Genomic DNA, 22641 nt, shown 5'->3' with positions numbered 1-22641 from the left:
ACTGTGTCCAGTTCTGGGCACCACAATTCAAGAAGGACACTGACAAACTGGAACGTGTCCAGAGGAGGGCAACCAAAATGGTCAAAGGCCTGGAAACGATGCCTTATGAGGAACGGCTAAGGGAGCTGGGCATGTTTAGCCTGGAGAAGAGGAGGTTAAGGGGTGATATGATAGCCATGTTCAAATATATAAAAGGATGTCACATAGAGGAGGGAGAAAGGTTGTTTTCTGCTGCTCCAGAGAAGCGGACACGGAGCAATGGATCCAAACTACAAGAAAGAAGATTCCACCTAAACATTAGGAAGAACTTCCTGACAGTAAGAGCTGTTCGACAGTGGAATTTGCTGCCAAGGAGTGTGGTGGAGTCTCCTACTTTGGAGGTCTTTAAGCAGAGGCTTGACAACCATATGTCAGGAGTGCTCTGATGGTGTTTCCTGCTTGGCAGGGGGTTGGACTCGATGGCCCTTGTGGTCTCTTCCAACTCTATGATTCTATGATTCTATGATTCAATGGTGTCTTCCAGCCACCCAACAGTCAATGCTTTCTACACGCATGCCTCCATCCACTTTGAGGACACATTCCTGTCTGGCAAACACACTTGGGGAGCAGTGCTGCTGAGGGGTGTGGCCTGCTATGGGGAGTGGCATCGGGAGAGTTCCAGGGGCCAGGCAGAGAGGTCTGGAGGGCCACATTCAGCCCTGAAGCTGAGGTTCCCCATCCCTGACATTCCCCATGCCTGATCTATGGGTTGAATTTGCACTGGGGTAGGGACGCGGGTGGCACTGTCGGTTAAACCACAGAGCCTAGGACTTGCCAATCAGAAGGTCAGTGGTTCGAATCCCCGTGACGGGGTGAGCTCCCATTGCTCGGTCCCTGCTCCTGCCAACCTAGCAGTTCGAAAACATGTCAAAGTGCAAGTAGATAAATAGGTACCACTCCAGCGGGAGGGTAAACGGTGTTTCTGTGCTGTGCTCTGGTTCACCAAAAGCAGCTTAGTCATGCTGGCCACATGACCCGGAAGCTGTACGCCGGCTCCCTTGGCCAATAAAGCGAGATGAGCGCCGCAACCCAAGAGTCGGTCAAGACTGGACCTAATGGTCAGGGGTCCCTTTAACTAAAAGCAATATTTCTGAAGCCTGAAGTGCTATTTTCTTTGTTTTCAGATGCTCCAGATATCTGCTGCCGCAAGTGTCATCTTAGAACATACCATTGCAATTGGCGTGAGAGAGAAAATTTGCAGTTGGTGTGTGGCATTTGTAGTTATTCTAGGTGCTTGTCTTATAAGCTTCAAAATCCACTGCGTATGTGTAATATCTGTGCACCCTCTGCTGGCCACAGCAAGTATTCCACGTGCAGGTTTTAATGCCAAAATAGTTGAGGAATACAAAGCTACCTACTAAAAAAAAATAAAAAAATCACCAGTCTGTTTCTTGGCAAATAGAATTGGTCTTGGGAAGGGTTAAAAGCAACATGCCAACCAAAACTCAAATGGCCTTCAAAAATTCACACTTCTCCAAATTTTGTGGTGAAGCTCTCCAACAAAATCATGTTCTCCGGGCCGCTTTTAAAAAGCAAGGATTAGAAGAGGTTTCCGCCTGTCAATGTCAATCATTTCAGATCCTCAGACAAAATTATATATATATATATATATATATATATATATATATATATATATATATATATATATATATCCACACTGTCCTTCTTTCCTCTGCTCCCTAAACTGTTTAACCAGAAGGGGATGTTTAGCTAAGTGTAAGGAACAGTTTCTGACTGGCTGTGTGTGCATTTACAACTTGGATTGTTCTTTGCAGGTATTTGTCCAGACAAAAGAGGATGCAAACCCAGTTTACAGTATAATGCGTCCTCATTTTAAAGAAAAGAACATGTGCCTCGTGGGCAAGCCGTCTCCTCCTCCTCCATTTTCCTGGCAAAGCCAATCTCATTCTCACCGCCGATAACCCCAAAATCTGCTCTCCTTCATTGTTTCTCTGTCCTCCAATTTATTTTTATTCTCCCCCACTCCTCACAAGGCATCTGTCTCCCCAGCACCCTAACCCTGTCAAAAGGAGGTTGCTTAACTTTGCATAACATAACATACAGTGGTACCTCGGGTTAAGAACTTAATTCGTTCCGGAGGTCCGTTCTTAACCTGAAACTGTTCTTAACCTGAAACGCCACTTTAGCTAATGGGGCCTCCTGCTGCTGCAGCGCCACCAGAGCACAATTTCTGTTCTCATCCTGAAGCAAAGTTCTTAACCCGAGGTACTATTTCTGGGTTAGCGGAGTCTGTAACCTAAAGCGTCTGTAACCCAAAGTACCACTGTAATTATGTTCTGGTCTTCCCTCTCACTGCTCCCCTAGCTAAAAAAAACCACCTCAACAAGAATTTTTATTCAGCCAAGAAACAAGCAGCACCAGGACTAGACTCCACAGGGCTTGTTTTAGAGTAAATCTCATTGGGCTCACACTGATTTGTAAGCTTCACTATTGATAAACTTTCTTGTGAAGAAAGCTGCCACCCACCCATGCCTTAAAGGTGTCAATTCATCCAATAACTAAATAAGAGTAACAAAACAGGCAGAAATGTGTGAAGGAGGGCCAGGCCGGGCCCACTCATGGGGCAAGGTGAGGCAACCACCTTAGGATCCACAGGGATGGCAGGATCCGGCCTCCAAGGAACGCATCACCTGCTGCCGCTTCCCCCCACCCCTTGTTTCTGAGGTAGATCTTCACTCCCAGCTTCTTCCCTGGTGGGAGGGCGCCATTTTGTGGTTTCCTCGGGTGCCAAAATGTATTGGGATGGCCTTGAGGAGGGCTTTCCTGCTCACCCTCTTTCAATAACTGTAAATCAAAGGGGAAAGACCAAACCCCAACTCTCTCTCTCTCTCTCTCTCTCTCTCTCTCTCTCTCTCACACACACACACACACACACACACACAGTTACAGATAGGTAGCCGTGTTGGTCTGCCATAGTCAAAATAAAAAAATTCCTTCCAGTAGCACCTTAAAGACCAACTAAGTTAGTTCTTGGTATGAGCTTTCGTGTGCATGCACACTTCTTCAGATACACTGAAACAGAAGTTGCCAGATCCTTCTATATAGTGAGAAGGTGGGGAGGGGTATTACTCAGAAGGGTGGTGGGAATGGGAGACTTGCAGATAGCTGAGATGAGCTGAGATGACACACACACACACACACACTTAGTCACACCCGCACATAAAAGCCTTTTCTGCCTCTGAATATGATCCCATGTGAGCCCTCCTTCCAGTAACCCCAAGGGACTACTCAGGCCTCGCATCCAAGCTTCCCAGACTGGGCATCTGATTGGCCACTGGACTCGGTGAGCCACTGGTCTTTGGTCCAGCAGGGTCCCTCTTCTTATGTAGACAGTTGAGGTTTTTGTGAGATGCCTATAGCTGAAAGGGATTGCAGAAAACTTCCTGCATCAGCAACATTTTCCCCCTCTTCCCTACAAACCAAACTGGGCAGAAACCTTCTTATTCTTTGGAGGCCAAATCCAGTTTGTGGGCCTCAGTTTGGATCCAGAGCAAGACCCTTTGGGCCCAGCAAATGTAGTTGCAGCGTTCAGCCCTAGAGTTTTGCAGCCTGCATCAATCTGATGCCCTTCAGATGTTGTTGGTCTACAACTCCCATCTATTGGAGGTACCAGGATGCTGAAGGCTGCTTTGTTGGAATCCAAAAACACCACACACCCTACAGACTCGCAAAATATTCAGTTCCTTTATTTTCATTCATGAGAGGGAGAATCCTTGATTATGAATAATAATAATAATATAATAATAATAATAACATTAAAAATTCACAGGCCTGGCTCCTTTTCCAGCAGATCCGAGAAAGAAGACCAATATGTAAACAAAACTCACACCCTCATATAATTTACTTTATGCCCCGGTCCCATTAAGATGCTGACGTTCCCACTGTTCCATCACACCTGCGTGGCAACAACGCACCAGGCTAGTCCAGTTACTTTTGGCACCTAAGGCAGAATATCCCACAAGTGCCTTTCTCTCCCCCTCGCAATATAAAAAAAATACAATTTACATTATTAACTTAAATAACTTTCACAATTTGCTGCCGTTTCATGACGCCCCAAATCAGCCAGCCTCCCCAACGATAGGGCCGGCCCTATAGCAGCTTAGCACAGAGATGTGACAGGACAGTTAACTCCACCGCTGCTTTCCAAAGGAAAGGAGCTATGGGATGCAATCACAGCCATGGCACAAAGGCAAAACAGGATTTGCGGCTCCGGTAGAGGCTGGTTGGCAGGCCAGAACGGGGACTCGTACAGAGGCAGCCTCATGTTTAACATTTATTTCTTACAGTACACAAAGAGAGAAATCCATGTCCTGGAGGCTGCATCTGGTTCACAGAATCAGGAAAATGTGCAGCCACCCAAACCTCTGGATTCAACAGCTACATGTCTGTAGGAGGGACAGAGGCTGGACCACCTCCTGTCAGGAATGCTGTAGCAGCACTTTTTCTGCATGGGCGGGGGGCTGAGCTAGAAGGCCTCTGAGGTCCCTTCCATGATTATATGACCATTGTGCAAAGAAAGAAGCCCTTTCCTGCACTATCTACTACTCTACTAAGGGTATGCTTTTTCATTTTTACAAAACCCATGAGATCACAGGGATGAGGAATCTGTGGCACCCAAAAAATTGCTGGACTCCCTGACTTCTGAACTCGGTGACCTGGGGCTGATGGGAGTTGGGGTCCAACAACATCTCAAGGACGCCCCCCCCCCCAGCTTCCCCACCCCTGTCTTAAGAGGGGTTTTCTTAAGGCACTCTTAGCATCACTCTGAAGAACAATGCAAAGTCCTAGGGCTGAGACATACACATTGGCAGTGTGTGTGTGTGTGTGTGTGTGTGTGTGTGTGTGTGTGTGTACCACTGGGGCGGTTGCCCCGGGTGCAAAATTGTTAGGGGCACAAAATTTCAACACCCAGTGCTGCCTCAATACAGCTTTGCACTTCCGTTGTTGGGCTCCGTTGAAAACAACTTCTCCATGCAAACCAGGAAGTGACCTCTCTGGACAACAACTCTTTTAAAAAATCTCTGCAGCTGCAATTTCCTGGGTGACGTGGACACCATTAGGTAGTTGAATGTGCATGCCTACTCCATCTATTTCCCTCCCACCCACCCACTCCCTCCACATGGTCCCGGGTGCTAGCAACCCACGCTACACCACTGTCCACACAGCCAACCTCCCCCTTCCATTCCCTCCAAATAACTGGGTTCTTGGAGGGCAGGTCCTTGGAGGAATTGAAGGCAGCAACTGGAAAAGTCTCGTTCCTGGGCCTGAAAACCACTTTGAGTTCATGCTCCAGGTTTCGCTTTCCGGCTCCTTCCTCCCAGAGGAAAAAAAGGACATTTGACTTCATACTTCCAACATAGTCTCTTCTCCTTTTCCCTCTTGCTCTGTGCCGTGATTCAAAATTAAAATGTCAGCCCTGTCTCCCACTTGGAGCATAAGAAGTTTTGAGAATCGCTGAGCTAGGAAGAGGGTTGTGCTTGCGAGAGGGGGTGGGGGCACGGAGGGCAGAAGAGGGGTGCCAGAAGATTGCGGGACAGGGACAGGCACTTCCTTCCCACCCGCGTGAGAACACTCAGGCACACATTTCAGAGGCAAGGCCCCCCTGCAGCAGAGTGGGTGCCGCGCCGGCGTGAACAGCAGCAGCCGTCTTGCGTGTGGCCTTGCGCAGCAGTGGGCTGTCAGGGTGACGTTCCTGGAGGTGGCGCAAGTGGCTTTCCTGGCTGTCGGCCGTGGAGCCGCACTCCTCGCAGACGTACAGCTTGGCGCGGCGCTCTTTATAGGCGTAGCTCTGCTGCACCCCGTGGATCTTCTTCAGGTGAGACTCCAGCGAGCAGCGCTGGGTGAAAGCCTTGTCGCAGAGGTCACATTTGTAAGGGCGGACGCCTGCAAGGAGTGGGAAACAAAAGTCTTTTTTTTAGTGCACCGGTGGGCACAAAACACAGAGGCATTTGGGCGGGAGAAACAGTGCAATCGGAAAGCTTGAATGTGTTGTTTGAAACAATGAGATTATCAGAAAAAGAGTTAAATGCTTTTTTTATTAAAAAAAAGTTAATTAAAATCAATGACAAGCTAAAAACCAGATGGAAGCACATGACAGCTCATACATGTCCGGACAGGCTTGCATATACAAAAACAATTTTAGCAGGTGCTGAAAAGGGCACAGGGAAGGCACCTGCCTGATATCAATAGGCGGGGAGTTCCAAAGTACAGGTGCTGGAACACTGAAAGACCTGTTTCTTACAACAGCAGAATGTGCTCCATTTCAACTTTCCAAATGGTATTAAAGCACCTTCTTCTTGGGCTGGCACCCCCTCTCATTCGTCTTTGGGCAGGCAGATCAGTAACTGCTGCAAAAAGCAGAGCACTTTTACGTGTACTCAGAAGGGTGTGGTACTTTTGCAGCTGCTACTGAACTGGGGCAGATCCATAAATGAATCACTGCTGCATAGCAGAGAAGAGTAAGCGACTCCATGGGGGCAAGACCTAGCGGAGCAGCTCTCTCCAGGTAGGTCTTGCCCCTATGAGGCAGTTGCTGAGACTAAAGGTCCCCTCCGTCCTGCAGCTGCCTAAGTCTACGCCTCTCCAGAGTTTTCCCCAAGCAATCTGAGACTACGCCAGCATGCTTGACTTTGCTCCTCCCTGCTATGATAGATGCGAAAAACAAGACCTGGATGATGAGAGTTTGGTTTGAATTGGAGAATGAAGAATGGAGGGATCTCCCTATGGGGAGATCTGAAGACCTATGGATTACAAATCTGATCAAGGCGAAAGTTGGAGCTTTTGGGACATTTGGGACATTTGGACTTAAAAGCAACAAGAAACAAGATTTGGGCTCCACTCTTGAACATGGAGGTCTGGTTGGAAGAAACAAAGACCCTATTGGGACAGAGCTTCTCCGAGGCTTGATGTCTAATATAAAGGACTACCAAAAAAACCGGCAGAGAGGGACTGAGAGAGATTTGAGGGCCTCGGACGTGAGATCTCCAGGCTGATAGTTGATGGACTGATGGACATTTTTTGGGGATCGAAACCGGGAAAGGGGGGGTGAGAGTTTTGGAATCCAAAGGGTGTATAATTATATGTTGTCTTTCTGTTATTTTGTTTTGTAATTAATATAAAAATTGGGAAATTCGTGGAAGGGAATTTGGGTCGACCTTAGAAAAGAGTGTAAAGAATGAGTATTGTTGTTTAAATTGAGGTCTATAAGTTAAAATTGGTTAATTAAGATGAATTAAGTATAATAATAATAAGGTTAAAGCTGGGGATAAGAACTTGCTGAGCTAACTATTGGAATTGGAATACAAGAAGGGGAGGTGTGGGGAAGTCAGGGAAAGATGTTAAGAAAATAAGGATCTGAAACTATACTTGTTATTTGTGTTGTGTTTGTTTGTGTTTTTGTGTTTGTTTAAAATTTGTGAAATTTTAATAAAAATGTATTAAAAAAAAAAGACTTTGCTCCTCCCGTTTCACGCCTCTCCTGGTCCTGGGAGACCAGTGGGGAGAGGAGCTTGTCGCAGCAGGAGGGGGAGACACCCGTGCTTCTTCACCGGCCTGCCTCAACTCTGCTCTCAAGTAAGAGAGGACTGCAGCTCACCTGTGTGCGTCCGGACATGGCGCTTGAGGTCAAAGGTGTCGTTGAAGCCCTTGTTGCAGTAGGGGCAGAGGTGGCGCTTCACCTGACTGTGGCATTTCAAGTGGCGGTTCAGCATGCGCTGGTAGGAGAAGCCCTTCTTGCAGTAGGGGCAGGAGAACTGCTCCCCCGGGCCGTCACCTTGCGTCACCTGCAGAGAAAAGATGATGGAAGAGGCTTCGTGAGACTCACTTGCACACATGGAGCCAGAGGGAGGCATGGGCAGCTGCCTGCAGATTGTGCAGATAAAATAGAATTCTACAGGATGGGGTATTAGTGTGTGAAAACAGTCAAGATCCAAGGATCCCCACGCATACTCCTCCAGATGGTGGAGATGTCAGGCGCCTTCCTGGAGCCCAGGAATCTTCACTTGGTCGCAAATGGCCGGAAGCCAGGTGCAAAATGCGCCTGGCGCCTGGCTACTTTCTAACAGACCCTTCCCACTAGCAGCTACCTGAAATCCCTTCAAACGTAGGACATCTCCCCCTCTTATCAGGTCATACCTTGATCTTGGGGTGCAAGAACCCTGGCTCTTCATCCTGATGCACCCCACTGGGGACCTGGGCTGTGCAATGGGGCTGGGCGGCCGTGTAGGTGGAGCTCCGTATCGTCATGTCCAAAGGCATCGGGTATGACGGCGGCTCGGCCACCGAAGGCTCCAGATCCTTCCACAAGGCATAGCCGCCCAAGGAGACTGTGGGGTGGGAAAGGGAGTGGTCACTTCCGCTGGTACAAGAACATAGAAACAGTCACGCTGCATCCAGCCCAGCATTCACAGCAGATGCCCCAATAGGAAGCCTGCGGGCAGGACCTGGGGGCAACAGCCCCTCTCTCTGCTTGCCCTTCCCAGCTGCTGGCCTTCAGCTGAAATCTCCTGTCCTGCAACTCGATCCTGTTAAGTCACACCTGCCCTCTGGGACAACAGCAGGGAGCAAGTCTTTGACTCCACAGATGTGACACACCAGCAGTGGGGAACCTGTTGCACTCCAAGTGTTGCTGGACCACAACTCACCCCAGCAAGTAGGGCTAAGGAGTGGGGATGGTGGAAGTTGTTGTGGTCCAAGATCTTTGGAAGGGAAGACATTCCTCACTGCTGCAATAGGCCTTCAAGGATCTGGGAAGTGCCATGTTGTACCCCCTGGTCAAGGTTTCCCAAACTTGGGTCTCCATGAATTAAGGTTTTTAAACTGTGGTCACCAACCTGGTGCCCAGAAATCTCCAGCTAGTCGCAGTTGGACCCACAGCAGTAGCAAAATTGGACCCACACCAGTAGCAAAATGCGCCTGGCGCCTGGCTAATTTCTATCACGGCCCGAGGGGCATCAAGTCCAACCTCCTGCAATGCAGGGATCTCAACTAGAGCATCCATGGCATGTTGCTGGACCATTGGCCAGGCTGGCTGGGACTGGTCGGAGACAGACACCTGGATCCAAACACCTGAAAGGGCTGCAGGTTCCCCACTCCTTAGCTCCATTGAATTCAATGGGGATTACTCCCCGGTAAGGGGGTACAGGATTACAATATGTGTTCACTTAATCCTTAAATCAGAGATGGGGAACCTGTGGCCCATGCCACCACAGCAACAACTCCCATTATCCCCAATTAATATTCTAAAGTATTTTAAATGTGTTTGTGGGAAGGAGGGTTACTGTTTTGTTGCTTCTGTTTTGACTATTTATTTGTGCTTTTTTCCTGTGTTTTTATCTTGTGAACCGTCCTGAGATCTTTTGATGAAGGGTGGTATATATAAATCTAATAAAAATAAAAATAATAAATAATGGACATTGGCCATGCTGGCTGGGGCCATTGTGAGCTGGACTCCGAGAACATGCAAAAGGCTTCCTGAACCCTGCCCTAAAACTAAGGCCGTGTACACACTATATCTTTAAAATACATTTGAAGTACATCCTTTCCCTCAAAGAATTCTGGGTACTGTAGTTCCCCCTGCCACACACACAAACAGAGTTACAATTCCCAGCCTTCCTTAACAAACTACAGTGGCCAGTGTTCTTTGAGGGGGAATGAATGTGCTCTGAATGTGCTTTAAAGGTGTACATAGCCTAACTTTTAATTAAGTGGCTAATTAAGGAGTGGAGTAAGTGGATGCAATACTGAAAACACACGGAGACAGGAAGCGTAGAATAACACGTAACACCCATCCCCCCCCAAGGCGCTAGTCCTCATTACAGGAACACAACTGAAAATGTCACGGGGTTCCCTTCTCCATCCCACCACCGCAACTGACCCCCTTCCCTTCCACTATCATCCTCACCACCCAGGGTCAGCTGTAACAGCAAGTAAACAGCTCAGAACCGGTTAACCGGGATGTTATTGGAAAGTCCAACCCAGCCCAGTAGTTAATTAAGCGTTTCCGGGCCGGCGCCACAATTCCATCTCCTGTCACCTGCCTGGGAGGGAAGCGGGGTGGGAGGGCACATGTCGCAATCGCCCTCCAACCAACTGGAAGCACATCTTCCCGGCCTTCCCGTTCTTCTCGGATCCGTTGGAAAGAGAAAGAACACCTCAGCACTAGGCAGCGGCCAAGTGAGAGTCACAAAAGGCTCAGGACACAACAAGCCAGGCTCAAAAGGCAACGTGGAGACAAAGGATGCCCAAGCTCTCCTAACCGGGTCTGCAGAAAAGGGCTGATCAATGGCCAGCCAAAGACTGACTAGTAGCCAAAATGGGGCTGATCAATAATTATATTAAAAGGGGGGGAAACCTAAGTAAAAGCAAAGTTTCAGATACACCTTGCAGACTGGAGAACCCATTTGTATCAAACTTTTTAAAAAAGAAAAATCTCCGCACATTTTCTTTGAGCCACTTTCTTCGCACGGAAACAGTATTAAGTTTCATTTTGATTTATCCGTCAAGGAGCCCGGAGTGAACTGGCAAGCTATTTGAAGCCTGTCAAATTTGTCAGGGTGTTCCTCCTCTCCCCCCCCTTCTTTAATTAAAAAGAGTTTGATGAAACTGTTTTGTTCCAAAGCAGTTGCAATTTGAAAGGAGGGTCTGGAACTTAAATCTCCCTGGAAAGTCACATCTCTTCCTTCCTTCCTTCCCACCCACCCCCTATATTAATTGCAGATATATGTGTCAGGGCTGGCTGCAGGTACTCAGCACCTCTGCACGTGCTCAGAGGCATTGTACCACCTGGCACGTTCCAGAGCTGAAGCAAGGTTCCAACTGAGCCGCAATCAAAGCTGCTATTTTTCAAAGTTCCACAAAAAGGAGAGAAGTGTGGTCATCAATTGGGGGGGGGGGGGAATGAAGCAAGGCACAGAGGCCAGAGGGTTAGACTGGGACCTGAGACCAGGGTTCAAATCCCTGCTCAGCCATAAAACTCATTGGGCGACCTTGAGCCACTGTCTCTCAGCCTAACCTCCCTTGTTGTGAGGATAAAGCAAACAGGGGGAGAACTGTGTATATCATCCAGGGGTGCCAACTTGAATAAAATATTTGGGGGGGCAGGTAAGCCCCACCCTGCACCGATCAGAAGATGCAGCGCACACACACCATTTGAATGACAATGCCCATCAACTTGGGGGGGGCAGCCTCCTCAAATATTTTTCGGGGGGGCGCAAAGGGACCTCAGCTCAACGCCACATTGAGCTCTTTGGAGAAAAGGTGGGGTATAATAAGAATAGTAAAATAAAATAACCATCCTCTCCAGATCCTCCGCTTTCTTTCCTTTTTTAAAAAAGTAATTCCTTAGTGTCTCTGAGCAGGTACAGAGTGCTTTTTTCACAGAACCCCCCAATATGCACAACTAGAACAATTAGTTATAGCATCTCGCTGCTGTGACTAGCAGAGTACCCAGCGTTATGAAAAGGGGACTGTGTGACTGGGACACGTTGGTCTCCCCTGTGAGAACACCAGCAGGAAGGGCCAAGGCACCCAATGCCAGCGGTGGAAGGTAGTTTTTAACCTCATCGTCACAGCATCCGCCCTGACAGCTCATTAGTTTAGCACCCTTTCCCCAACTTGGTGCCCCTCCCGGTGTTTGGGGCTCCTTACACTCATCACCCTCTCCCCCATGCAGAATGCCTGCTCTATTCAGTGGCCCACCAGATCCTGCCAGGACTACAACTCCCATCATTCCTGACCACTGGCTATGCTAGCTGGGGCTGATGGGAGTTGGAGTCCAGCCACATCTGGCAGGCCAGAGGCTCTCCAGCCTGGCACTGTAGGGGGGGAAAATGGCACAGGGCCTTCTTGGTAGTGGCACCCACCCCGTGGAATGCCCTCCCATCAGATGTCAGGGAGATGAGTAACTATATAACCTTAAGAAGACATCTGAAGGCAGCCCTGTATAGAAAAGCTTTTTAATGTGTAATGTTTTACAGACCCACCAAGTGCCCCTATTTTCCAGTGCCCCTATTTCCCTGATTTAAAGAACACGTCCCGGTTTCTTATTTGATCTAGAAATGTTCCACTTTTCCTCAGGATGCCCCTATTTTCATTGGAGAAATGTTGGAGGGTATGGTTTGATTATGTTTTTATATATGTTGAAAGCCGCCCAGAGTGGTTGGGGTAACCCAGTCAGATGGGTGGGGTATAAATACTAAATTATTATTATTAGCTGTAATTGGGGAGGGGGCTAGATCAAATATCCTCATCACTGGTGTCCCAGTAACTTTCCCCAGCCCTAGACCTTAATCTGCATAGCTCCGCCCCAGGTTCACTTTCTTGGTCACACTAGTATGTGACACAATTACAGGAGAGTGGGATGGAGCGTCAGAATGTGGGACTTAGAGAAGGCACGGTGTGGCTGTTTGTAGAGAAGCAGAGGCACAAACACAGTCCTCTGCCCCAGAGAGCTTGCAATCAAGATCAGGAAGGAGGAAACTGAACAACCTGCGGCTGTGGTGAGATTCGAACTCCGCAACGGCTGATGGCGGTTGTTCTCCAACAACCTCTGAAGGAAGGCTACAGACCACCCTCAAGAGAGGGAGTGACCCCACCCAAGCTACCTCAAAAGAGGTAGTGGGGGGAGAGGCAGCATGGCCTAGTGGTTAGAGTGTCAGACTAGGACCCCAAAGATTGAGTTCCAGTGCCTACTTAGCCATGAAGCACACAACTTCCTCTCAACCTCACAGGGAGAGGCAGATATTTCATTTTCATGGTGGAGGTTTCAAGGTGGTGTGCATGGCTGTCCGCCAGTTTATTCACACAACACCCCTGTGATGTAGGTTAGGCTGAAAGACAGCAACTGGCCCAAGGTCACCTCAGCAAGCGTCATGGCTGAGTGGGGATTCGAACCCTGGTCTCTCAGGTCCTAGGCCAACACTCTAATCACCCCCATACTACATCATGTGCACTGGTTTGAGCTCCTTGTAGAGAAGGCAGGATATGCAGGATATAGCAAAGTAATTGTGTGTGTGTCTCACACACACAGCCTCAATTTCCCTCCTGTTATCTTTAACCCAGACTCCCCGCGGAAACACTTTGCTAGTGAACTAATACAGGTCGTAGACAGATGAAAGGCAGGCTGTTTTCCTTTTGGTCCTCAGCAGAGGACCAGCAGGAACCAGTGGAATTCTTTTCCCCGTGTCAGCACATTGGAATCTATTGAGGAAACCAGGAGCAGGCTTCCAGCGTGATTAATTAAAAGCTAATTACAGACTCTCAAGTCAGGCCTTGTGATGCTTGCCAAGACAGACAGGGAGGTTTACGAGCAGAGCGCCAGGCGTCCGCCTAATTCCTTTGGGCTCCCCCTCCATCACCAAGCCAGGTGCCACCACCACCCCGCTCTCTTCATGGCCACCTTGCTGCTCTCTGTGGCCTCATAGCCCCGATCGCCAAATGGAACCTCCAAAGTCAGGGGCAGTCTACCACTGAATACCAGTCACCAGGAGCTGGCCACTGGAGGCTAGACCAGATGGGCTTTTGGCTTGATCTGGCAGCAGTCAAGCTCTTCTTATGTTCCGTTGGTAGAGCACGAGATTCTTAATCTCAAGGTTGTGGGTTCGAAAGATTCCTGCATTGCAGGGGTTGGACAAGATGACCCTCGTCATCCCTGCCAATGCTATGATTCTGTCTCTTACACACCTCAAGATTCTCCCACTACCCCATACAGTGTACAGTGGTACCTCGGGTTGCATACGTTTCAGATTACATACACTTCAGGTTACAGACTCCCAGAAATAGTGCTTCAGGTTAAGAACTTTGGTTCAGGATGAGAACAGAAATCGTGCTCCAGCGGCGCAGCGGCAGCAGAAGGCCCCATTAGCTAAAGTGGTGCTTCAGGTTAAGAACAGTTTCAGGTTAAGAACAGACCTCCAGAATGAATTATGTACTTAACCCGAGGTACCACTGTATATGCACCTGCCAACAGAGGATTATGCAGCATGCATCTCATCAAAGCGAAGTGTGAGTTGCAAAACCTACGCCACAAGTAGTGCCATTAGGGAGAGAAGCCCAGGTCCCCACTCGGTAGAATGACCAGGAATGCCCCCCCCAAAAAAAAACCCCACACAGAAGGGCTGGCTTCCACATTCCAAAGTCAGTCAAGGAACACACATTACTGTCTTAAGATGGGGCACCCCCCCATGTAACCAGACTGTAAAATTACTTAACCACACCACCGTATTGCTGTAATAAATGTGCTTGTTTTTGAAGGTGTCACAAGACTGCTGTTACCACAGACTAAAGCTGTGCACACACCATATGTTTAAAGCACACGTACTGCAGAGACTCCTGGGAACTGTAGTTTACCCCCCACAAAACTACAGTTCCCGGCAGCCTTAACAAGCTAGCGTTCCCAGGATATGCTTTAAATATATGGTGTGTACACAGTCTGGCAGAGCTACCCTTACGGAAATGATCTCATACAGTAATGTGGTTGCGTCAAGTTCAGGGTTCTTCTATTAACTTACAAACTTGGGTCCAGGATAACCTCAGGACCACCTGATCCCTTAGCCTCCTGCCCAATCAATGAGATCTTCTTGTGGCATCTCTGTTTGTGGTCTCAGATGAGAAGCTCATCGTATCCACCAGGAACAGAGCATTCAGTTCTGCAGAACTTCCTCCCAAGATGTGCTTGACTAAGACCTTTCTGCTTCAAAGACCATTTCAAGCAAGTTGTACTACGCCTCTTTATGATTCCCCCCGCCCCCACAATCTTGTCTGTAGTTTTCGTTTTCAACACAGCATTACCTGATCAATTGTTTTATTGGTGGTGACACACTATGATGAAAAGCGGCCTATAATTATTGGAAGTAAAATGAAGTGACAAACATGTAGCAGCGTTCTTTAACCTTGGGTGCAACCTGGATGTTGCCGGACTACAACTCCCACCATCCCTAACCGTTGGCTAAGCTGGCTGTGGTTGATGGGAGTTGTAGTCCAACAGAAACTGGGGGACCAAGGCCGAAAAACACTGGACTAGGGCGCAAGGGCAGAGTAATTAGAGGGGAAAGTCAAGATGCAGTTTCTTCCTCTCTGTTGCTTGCTCCCTGAAGGGAAGTGACACCCAGTAGTTACTGCACTAACTATCGTTCTGGACCCTGTATTAAGGAAAGGAGTAGGGCCTAGCAGTTAGGGCAAGAGTCTGTAATCCAGATCTCACTTGCAGGGTTTTATTCTGTTGCAGAATGGTGAGCGGTGGAGATGCTATGAAGCAAGAATTAGGCAAAGGTTTCTGGTGTATGTTAGTGGGAGGATTATCATGGGTGATGGGGGGGTTAGCTGCCCACCCCCCAAATCCAGCAAATAAAAATGTACTTAACAGCTCGGTTCTGCCTTCCCCCAACATAAAGCCATAAATCCTAGCTACACTGATTTATTAAAATATGTTATACTTTGCTTTTCTGCGTGTTTCACAGCTGTAGGGCAGGCAGAAATTCATCAGGCCAATCACACACACTCATTGGGAATCCTGCTGTGCACCAGCTCAGTTTCTGACTGTTGCATACCACTTCAAATTCCTGCAGTCTCTCTCTCTCTCTTGAAAGCAAGGGCTGTATTCAAATAAGTTCTATTCGGAATAGGCCCATAGAAATCAATGGCCATGACTACACTACCTTAAAGTCCATTGGTTTCAGTGGGTTTACTCCAAGCAGGACTCAGTTCAGGGCCGGATTTAGGTTTGATGAGGCCCTAAGCTACTGAAGGTAATGGGGCCCTTTATATGTTCAGCTGTCCTTTGTCAACAACAAATTGTCGCTGTTCTTGTGTTGAATATATGCTATACAGTATGGTAATTTATGGACCTACTACGTATCTAAAGCCATTTGCAGATAACAAAATATGTATTTTATCAAAGTAATTGTTGAACTGAAAAACAAGAAGAAGTATATTAACAGTGAAATAATTATTAAGCTCTAACATAAAATGATTGGGGGCCCATTACTTACAACATAGGAGCCTACACAACACAAAACACTGTTGCTGTATGTAGGTTTTATTTTATTTGTCTTTTTTATCTTATATTTTGGAAATGTACATCCAGGGTTTTTTTTCTTTAATTTTTTTTGCCCCCCCCAATTGAGTGGGTCCCTAATCTATAGCTTGTTGACCTTATACGTAAATCCGGCACTTGACTCAGTTAGATACAGCCCTAGGCTGCCAAAGTAGTCGTCTATGTTTTATTATTATTACTATTATTATTACTGGTGAAAATATTGCAGAAACTCAAATGTTTATGCCTTTTAAAAAATTCAGACCGTTTAACCCCAAATCAGCACAAACTCCGCCGGACGGCAGAAACACTGACACCTCAGTCCGTAGCACGTAGCGAGACTTCTAAATTTGCTTGTTTGCATTTGTTTAATTAGCGTGGGAGCAGCAAGAGCGGCGTCCGCAGCGCCCAATCCCATCTTAGAAAAGGCGCCGCCGCCACCACCCTTTGCGCCTCGATCTTCCCTGCCAACCAACCAGCCCCTTCGCCGGCGTGTTTAAACGCCGCACGCTCTGATCGAGCGGAGCCTTGTCGCGCATAACTGCCCTTTCCCAGCATTCTCAGGCGAGCGGCAGGTCTGGATGGCCCGGCGCGCCGCGCAGGTGCGATCCGCTCCGAGCCTCCGAGAAAAGGTCTGTGTGGGAGTTGCCATGAGTAAGGCAGCGATTCCCTTGTTTTGCCTGGAGGTGATTCATGGGGAACCGAGTTATGATCTCCTCCTGCTCCTCCTCCCCCTCACCCACCGCGCTCCCCCTTCCTCCCAGTTTCCCCTCAGACACCCCCCTCCTTCCTCCAGGAAACGAAGTGGGTGGGGATCGGAGCCTCTCCGGAATGCGCCGGAGCCCCGAAGGAGCCCGTAAGTTTGCCCTCCAACGATGGTGGCCGTTATGCGCCACCTGGTTGCTTCCTCTCCTTTCCTCCCCCACCCCGGAGGTATTTTCATCTCTAAACCATTTTTTTTAAAAAAAAATCAAATAATAAATAAAATTTAAAACTCGCTCGAAAGCAAAGGTTTTTTTAATTCTAAAGCCGCGGCGGCCGTTGTTTCGCCGCACTCCAGATCCCTCTCCTCCAAGACTCACCTGGGACATAAATCTCGCCTCTTTCTTCATCGGGAAGTTCGCTCCAATTCCTCTTGCCGGTAGAAACGCAAGTTTTCTTCACGAGGAAAGCTCTGGGCATCTTAAGTTGTTTTGGTGAGCGCTTAAAAAATTAAAAAAATAAATAAACCCCCGCTACTCCCCCAAAAATGGCCTCTTTTCCTTACTCCTGGCCCACTTCCTCTTCCCCCGCTACTTCAAGACAAAACAAAGCAAAAAAAAAAAAGCCCTATTAGTTTTCGTTATTAACGGGCGCCCATGGAACGTTCAGACAAAAAAGTTTCCCGACGTTCTGCGGATAGAACGTTCAGAAAGACAAAAAAAGTTTCCCGGCGTTCTACGGATGGAACGCCCGCGCGCCGAACGTTCCAAAGCCGCTCGGTTTCGCCCGTCCCCGCGAGCCGGTTCGTCTTTGGCGCGCCGGGCTGAACTCGGAGGGTCAAGGTACAGCGAGCAAGGTGGGAGGGAGCCGGCGAGGCGGGCAGGTTAAGTCCCTCGCACTTCGCCGTCTCTTTTCCACCTCCACCTCGTCTGGGCAGCGGCTAGTTGCGCGCTCGCGGTGGAATTCGCTGTTGTGGTGGTGGTGGTGGGGGGGGAGATGCTTTTTCCTCCACCCCAACGAGACGCGAGTTCGGCTGTTTGCGCCAGGAGAATGAGAGACTCCAGCAAAACTCGTCCCTCTCCTTGCCTCTAATTAGATCAGATGTTTGGGGGTGTGGTGGGGATGGCGCATGCGTTTGGAAATAACGGTGTCCTTACCTTTTGTTACCTGGCTGCCAAACCGGTTTGAGAGGGGGAAGGAGGGGGCGGGTGCTTAAAGCACCCACGATTTTCCAGGATGGCGCCTGGGTTTGGCTGTTGTTCCCCCACGCACACATTTCTTTTTCTTTTTTTGGAGGGTGGGGCAATTCGGTTTTTTATGCTCCCCCTCGGACTTTTCTTCCTAAATTGGGGGGAGCAATTGTCCCCCCTGCCCCTGCCCCTCCCATGAACCCATATCCTATAATCCAGATATTTTGTATTGTACATTAGTATAAATGTTCTTGTTTTAATTGTAGTTTCTTAAGGGCGCTGGGAACTGTAGCTCTGTGAGAGGGTATACTACAGTTCCCAGGGTTCTTTGGGGGAAGCCATGTGCCTGCCTTTTGGGGGGGGGCGGCATTTGTGGAACCTGAGATGTGAGATAAAATGTGCAAGCACTAATCCCCTAATTTGCTGGAAAACCAGGCTACACTGTTGGGTTGGAATAACGACCACCAGGAAAAAAATCTCTGTTCATTTATGAATAAACGAAAACAAAAGGTGAGGTTTGCTTGTGCGGAAGCGGGAAATCATGCATATGACCAGGCTGTGCTGTCTTATCAATATTCTCCCCTCCAGCCCCACCCAAAGAAAAGAGGAACCAACCAAGGGGATTTGGATAAGGGGCCTTGATGGAGAAAAAGGCTGGGAGTGGGGCAGGGCTGCATTCTCCCCAGCCCCCTTTCCTCCCTACCTGGAATGGGAAACTTCAGTAAACACGGAGAACAAAGCTCAGTCAAACAATTGAAGGGGGTGGGTGGGAGGGAGGGAGAGAGTTCAGATGCACTGATCCCAAGCAAAGGCCATGGGAGGGGTGGAATTTGGGATCGGTAGGGTCTGTTTCAAGGGGGAATCAAATGAGACTTTTGAAATAATCAAGGGTTGAGTCAGTGCTTTCCCATTATGTTATGCCCCCCCCATGGATTAAGTGGCACTGTCAGTGTCTGGATCACCCCCCTCCCCATCCTCTTTGTGCCCCCACCTCCTTGGCTGGGCACCAAATAGTTAGGCCAGTGATTTTCAACCAGTGTGCCAGGGCCCCCTGGGGTTCCTTTCAGGGGTGCCTTGGGCAACACTGGCCTCTGCTCCTCTTTCCTTCCCTCCCTCCTCTGATGCCCTCTCACGTCTCTGCTTCCCAAAGGCTTGTACAGCTGTTTGTTGCGAGTTCCCCAGGTGAATGGTGCCTCTGGGGCTGGGCAGGGGGTGGGGAGCCCTGGACTCAAAAAGGCTGAAAACCTCTGAGTTAGGCAATCTAGTGCCCTCCAGGCATTCAGGACCAAATCCAATCAGCCCAGCCCAGCTGTGGGAGACGTAATTCAGAGAATCCGGAGGGTGTGAGACTGGAGAAGGCTGAAACAATAGCATCAGTGGCAAACACAGGGCCTGAAAAATCACTGAAGTCCAGTACATTTGATGAGTTTCTTATTCTTGGGGTTTTTTGTTTTGGCTACTGCTTCCTCTGAGACTAAACTTTCCCAAGCCCAGTTCGGCAATCTCAAAAAGAAAATCTTCCGTCACAGTCCTGTTTGTGCCACGTTAGGAAGTAACGGTGCGAGCCTAACACACTGTCTACTTGGATGTCGGTCCTATTTAGTCACATTGACACCATACATTCAAAGTATTCCTATACCTTGTTAACAGTCACAACTCCCCCCCCCCCCCGAATCCTGGGAACTGTTAACATTGCTAATAGCTGACCCCCTACACTTCCTAGAATATATATATTTTGGGGGGAATCTGGCTATTAAAGTGGTATAAGACTGCTCTAAATATGCAGGGTGGAGGTGACCAAAATGCCTAGGAATCTTCCTTCTAAGCATCCATGGAATCAGGATGCAAGGCTTTCCAAAATGGGTGCATTGCCCCAGGGTGTTGGGTTTTTTGTGTTTTTTCACAGGAAACTGATTACATTGTATGCAATTGTAGGAGGTAACTCTGTATTCCTTGAGGCTTTTGTCGTTGCTGTTGTTAATTGTTGGACCCCAAATATGCTGCAGCCTTACTTGGAAGTAATAAAAGTCCTGTGACATTGAAACAAGGCTTCTCTTCACACTTGGAATACTGTGCCATGGACAGTTCTGGGTGCCTCACCTCCAAAAGGCCCTGGAAAAGCTTTGGAAAAGGGCAACATCAAGGAGGCGGTGGAGAGCAACTCCCCCTGCGAGAAAAAGTTATGACGTTTTGAGTGGGCAAAGCAAGTGGGGTGCAGAATGTATCATGGTTTGAGGGAAAGTGGCTAGAGTGCTGTTTTGCTTCCTTACGTAAAACTAGAACTCAGGGCATCCAATGGAGTGGACTGTTGGGAGATTTGGGACAGAGAAAAATGACTTTTTCACATGGGAGACAGGTGAATTGCAGTCAGATCCACCCCATATATTCATTCAAAGCACATGACTTCTCCCAAGGAATCCTGGGAACTTGTTAAGGGTGCTGGGAATTATAGTATGGTAGGTGGGAACTACAGTTCCCACAATTCTTTTTTTTGGGGGGGGGAGTCATGTGCATTGAATGTGCTTTAAATGTGCGGTGTGGATCTGCTGGTGGCATTTGATCACACAGTGATGGCCACTGACTTGGGTGGCATTAAAAGAAGATTGGACAAATTGGTGGGCGATAAAACTGTCAGTGGCTACCAGCCACAGTGGCTGTTTGCCTTCCACTGTTGGAGGCTGTTTGCCTCTGTATCCCTAGGTGAAGATCAGGGGTCAGCAGACTTTTTCAGCAGGGGGCCGGTCCACTGTCCCTCTGACCTTGTGGGTGGCCAGACTATATTGGAGGGGAGGGGAATAAATGAATTCCTATGCCCCACAAATAACCCAGAGGTGCATTTTAAATAAAAGGGCACATTCTACTCATATAAAAACACGCTGATTCCCGGACTGTCCGTGGGCCGGATTTAGAAGGTGATTGGCCTGGATCCGGCCTTCGTTTGCCTACCCGTGCTGAAGATTGTAACCTTTCCCCATAGGGGAGTTGCTTGATAGCAGTTGAGGCTGCCCTAAGTGGGATCCTGCAGTTGTAACACCTTGACAGATCCCCCACACTGTCTCCCCTTGATCCAGCTGCATGCAGGCACCTACAGATGTGGTTCTGTGTTGATTTCCCAGCCCCTTACTTTCAGATTCGATTCCCCACAAGGGGCAGCTGCCTATTCCTGCATTGCAAGGGGTTGGACTAGATGACCCTCGGGTCCCTTCCAACTCTGATTCTGTGACTCTTTGTGATGGTGACAGGAAAGCACTCTGCCCATGATCTGGGGCATGTTATTCTTTATTAGTATTCTGCATGCTTCAGCACATAAGCCCAGAAGACAGGGTTTGGGAGGTTGTGCCAGTGATGCAAACCCAGCTCTGAGCTGGGAAGTCCTGAGTTCAAATCTTGCCACAGCCGCAACTTTCACGAGACGACCTTATTTATAGATTGCATCTATGTCCTCCACCTTTCCTCCAAGGCAGCTTTATCTATATTTTTCATGAAATTTATACACTGCCTGATTGTAAAGGGGGGGAGGGGAAACCTCAAAAGCTTTTTGCAAAAAGATAAAACAATAAAATCGAGGGAAATTGACAGCCTTAGCTTTATAAGACATATGAAAGTTAAAATGCTAAAACAGATTAAAATGCAGGGTGCAGCCTGAGGAGAATTGCTTGTCCAGTCTCTTCCACCAGCCATGGTGGGTGGAATTAAAACATCCCTTGAGACAGCTCCCTGGATGTTCCATGCTCTGGTTCCAGTGCCTAATGCAGCTGTTTTTGGACTACAGTTCCCATCATCCCTGACCATTTAGTCCTGCTGGCTAGGGACGATGGGAGTTGTAGTCCAAAAAACAGTTGGAGACCCAAGTTTGGGAAACACTGCTTTAGATGGTCATACTTCAAATGATGTCTCCCCACCCCGCTGCAACTTTAGACATTTGTGTGCATTTATTCATAGAATCACAGAATTGCAGAGCTGGAAGGGAGCCCAAGGGTCATCTAGTCCAACCCACTGCAACACACTTCACTTCAGTGTGTGGGAGGCTGTTCTTCTCCAGGTTGCTTCCCGCCCATACCCACCCCAAAGTCCTCTCTGCGACAGCACCTCTGCTTACTAAGTGCATTATTCCCTCCGTAGGACAGCAACATGCAAGGGGTGGGGAGCGCAGTGGCTGCTTCGCTCTGTCTTTCAGGTAGGGGTGGTTTTTTGGTGCGATTTTGGATGGTGTTCAGCTCACACGTGAGCTTCCCAGAAGCTTCTGGCAGAGCCCCACCAGGGACGATAAACATTGGACTACACGTCCGTTTTAGTCTCGTCCAGCCACTCTTGATGTTCCTTCCAGCTGTTGCGATTTCGCAAGAGAAGGTGACTGGCTGTTCCTGCAGCCTGCTCTGAGCGCTACTGCTTGTGTTGCTGTTTGCTGAAGTCTTTTGTTATCCATCCCTCTGAAAGAGAGCGAGCGAGAGAGAGAGGAGGCCACTGATTTTTCTGGAAGGGTGGGGGGACCCAGGGTCAAAACTAGGCTTTATTCCACCCGGGTCAAAGGACACACACACAGAGAGACACCCAATGCACACTTTCCTACACACATACACAGGCTGGGAGCCTCAATGGGCAAAAAACCCATGGCAAAAAACTCAGCTAGACCCTTTCCTCCCCCCCCCCCAGCTGATG

General features: G+C 48.5%; 2 protein-coding genes across 2 annotated transcripts in view; both read right to left on the bottom strand.

The window, feature by feature from the left end:
• Positions 1-2972: 2972 nt before the first annotated feature.
• LOC309521277 (serum amyloid P-component-like) overlaps positions 2973-22641 on the bottom strand; it is a 54528-nt gene continuing 34859 nt past the window's right edge. Inside the window, exon 3 of the transcript XR_014214603.1 lies at positions 2973-3072. The gene's annotated coding sequence lies outside the window, so the exon portion shown is untranslated. The remainder of the gene's footprint in view (positions 3073-22641) is intronic.
• On the bottom strand, positions 5172-17839 carry OVOL1 (ovo like transcriptional repressor 1). Its single transcript, XM_082203877.1, has 4 exons — positions 17173-17839; positions 8194-8384; positions 7655-7841; positions 5172-5943 (listed from the first exon to the last, which is right to left on the bottom strand). The coding sequence occupies exons 1-4, from the start codon at positions 17270-17272 to the stop codon at positions 5633-5635; spliced, it is 789 nt and encodes a 262-aa protein (XP_082060003.1). The 5' UTR covers positions 17273-17839; the 3' UTR covers positions 5172-5632.

Source organism: Podarcis vaucheri, assembly GCF_965113315.1.
Source record: "Podarcis vaucheri genome assembly, chromosome: 16".
Taxonomy (NCBI): domain Eukaryota; kingdom Metazoa; phylum Chordata; class Lepidosauria; order Squamata; family Lacertidae; genus Podarcis; species Podarcis vaucheri.
The sequence above is the reverse complement of the archived record's forward strand: the minus strand, read 5'-3'. Positions and strand labels throughout refer to the sequence as shown.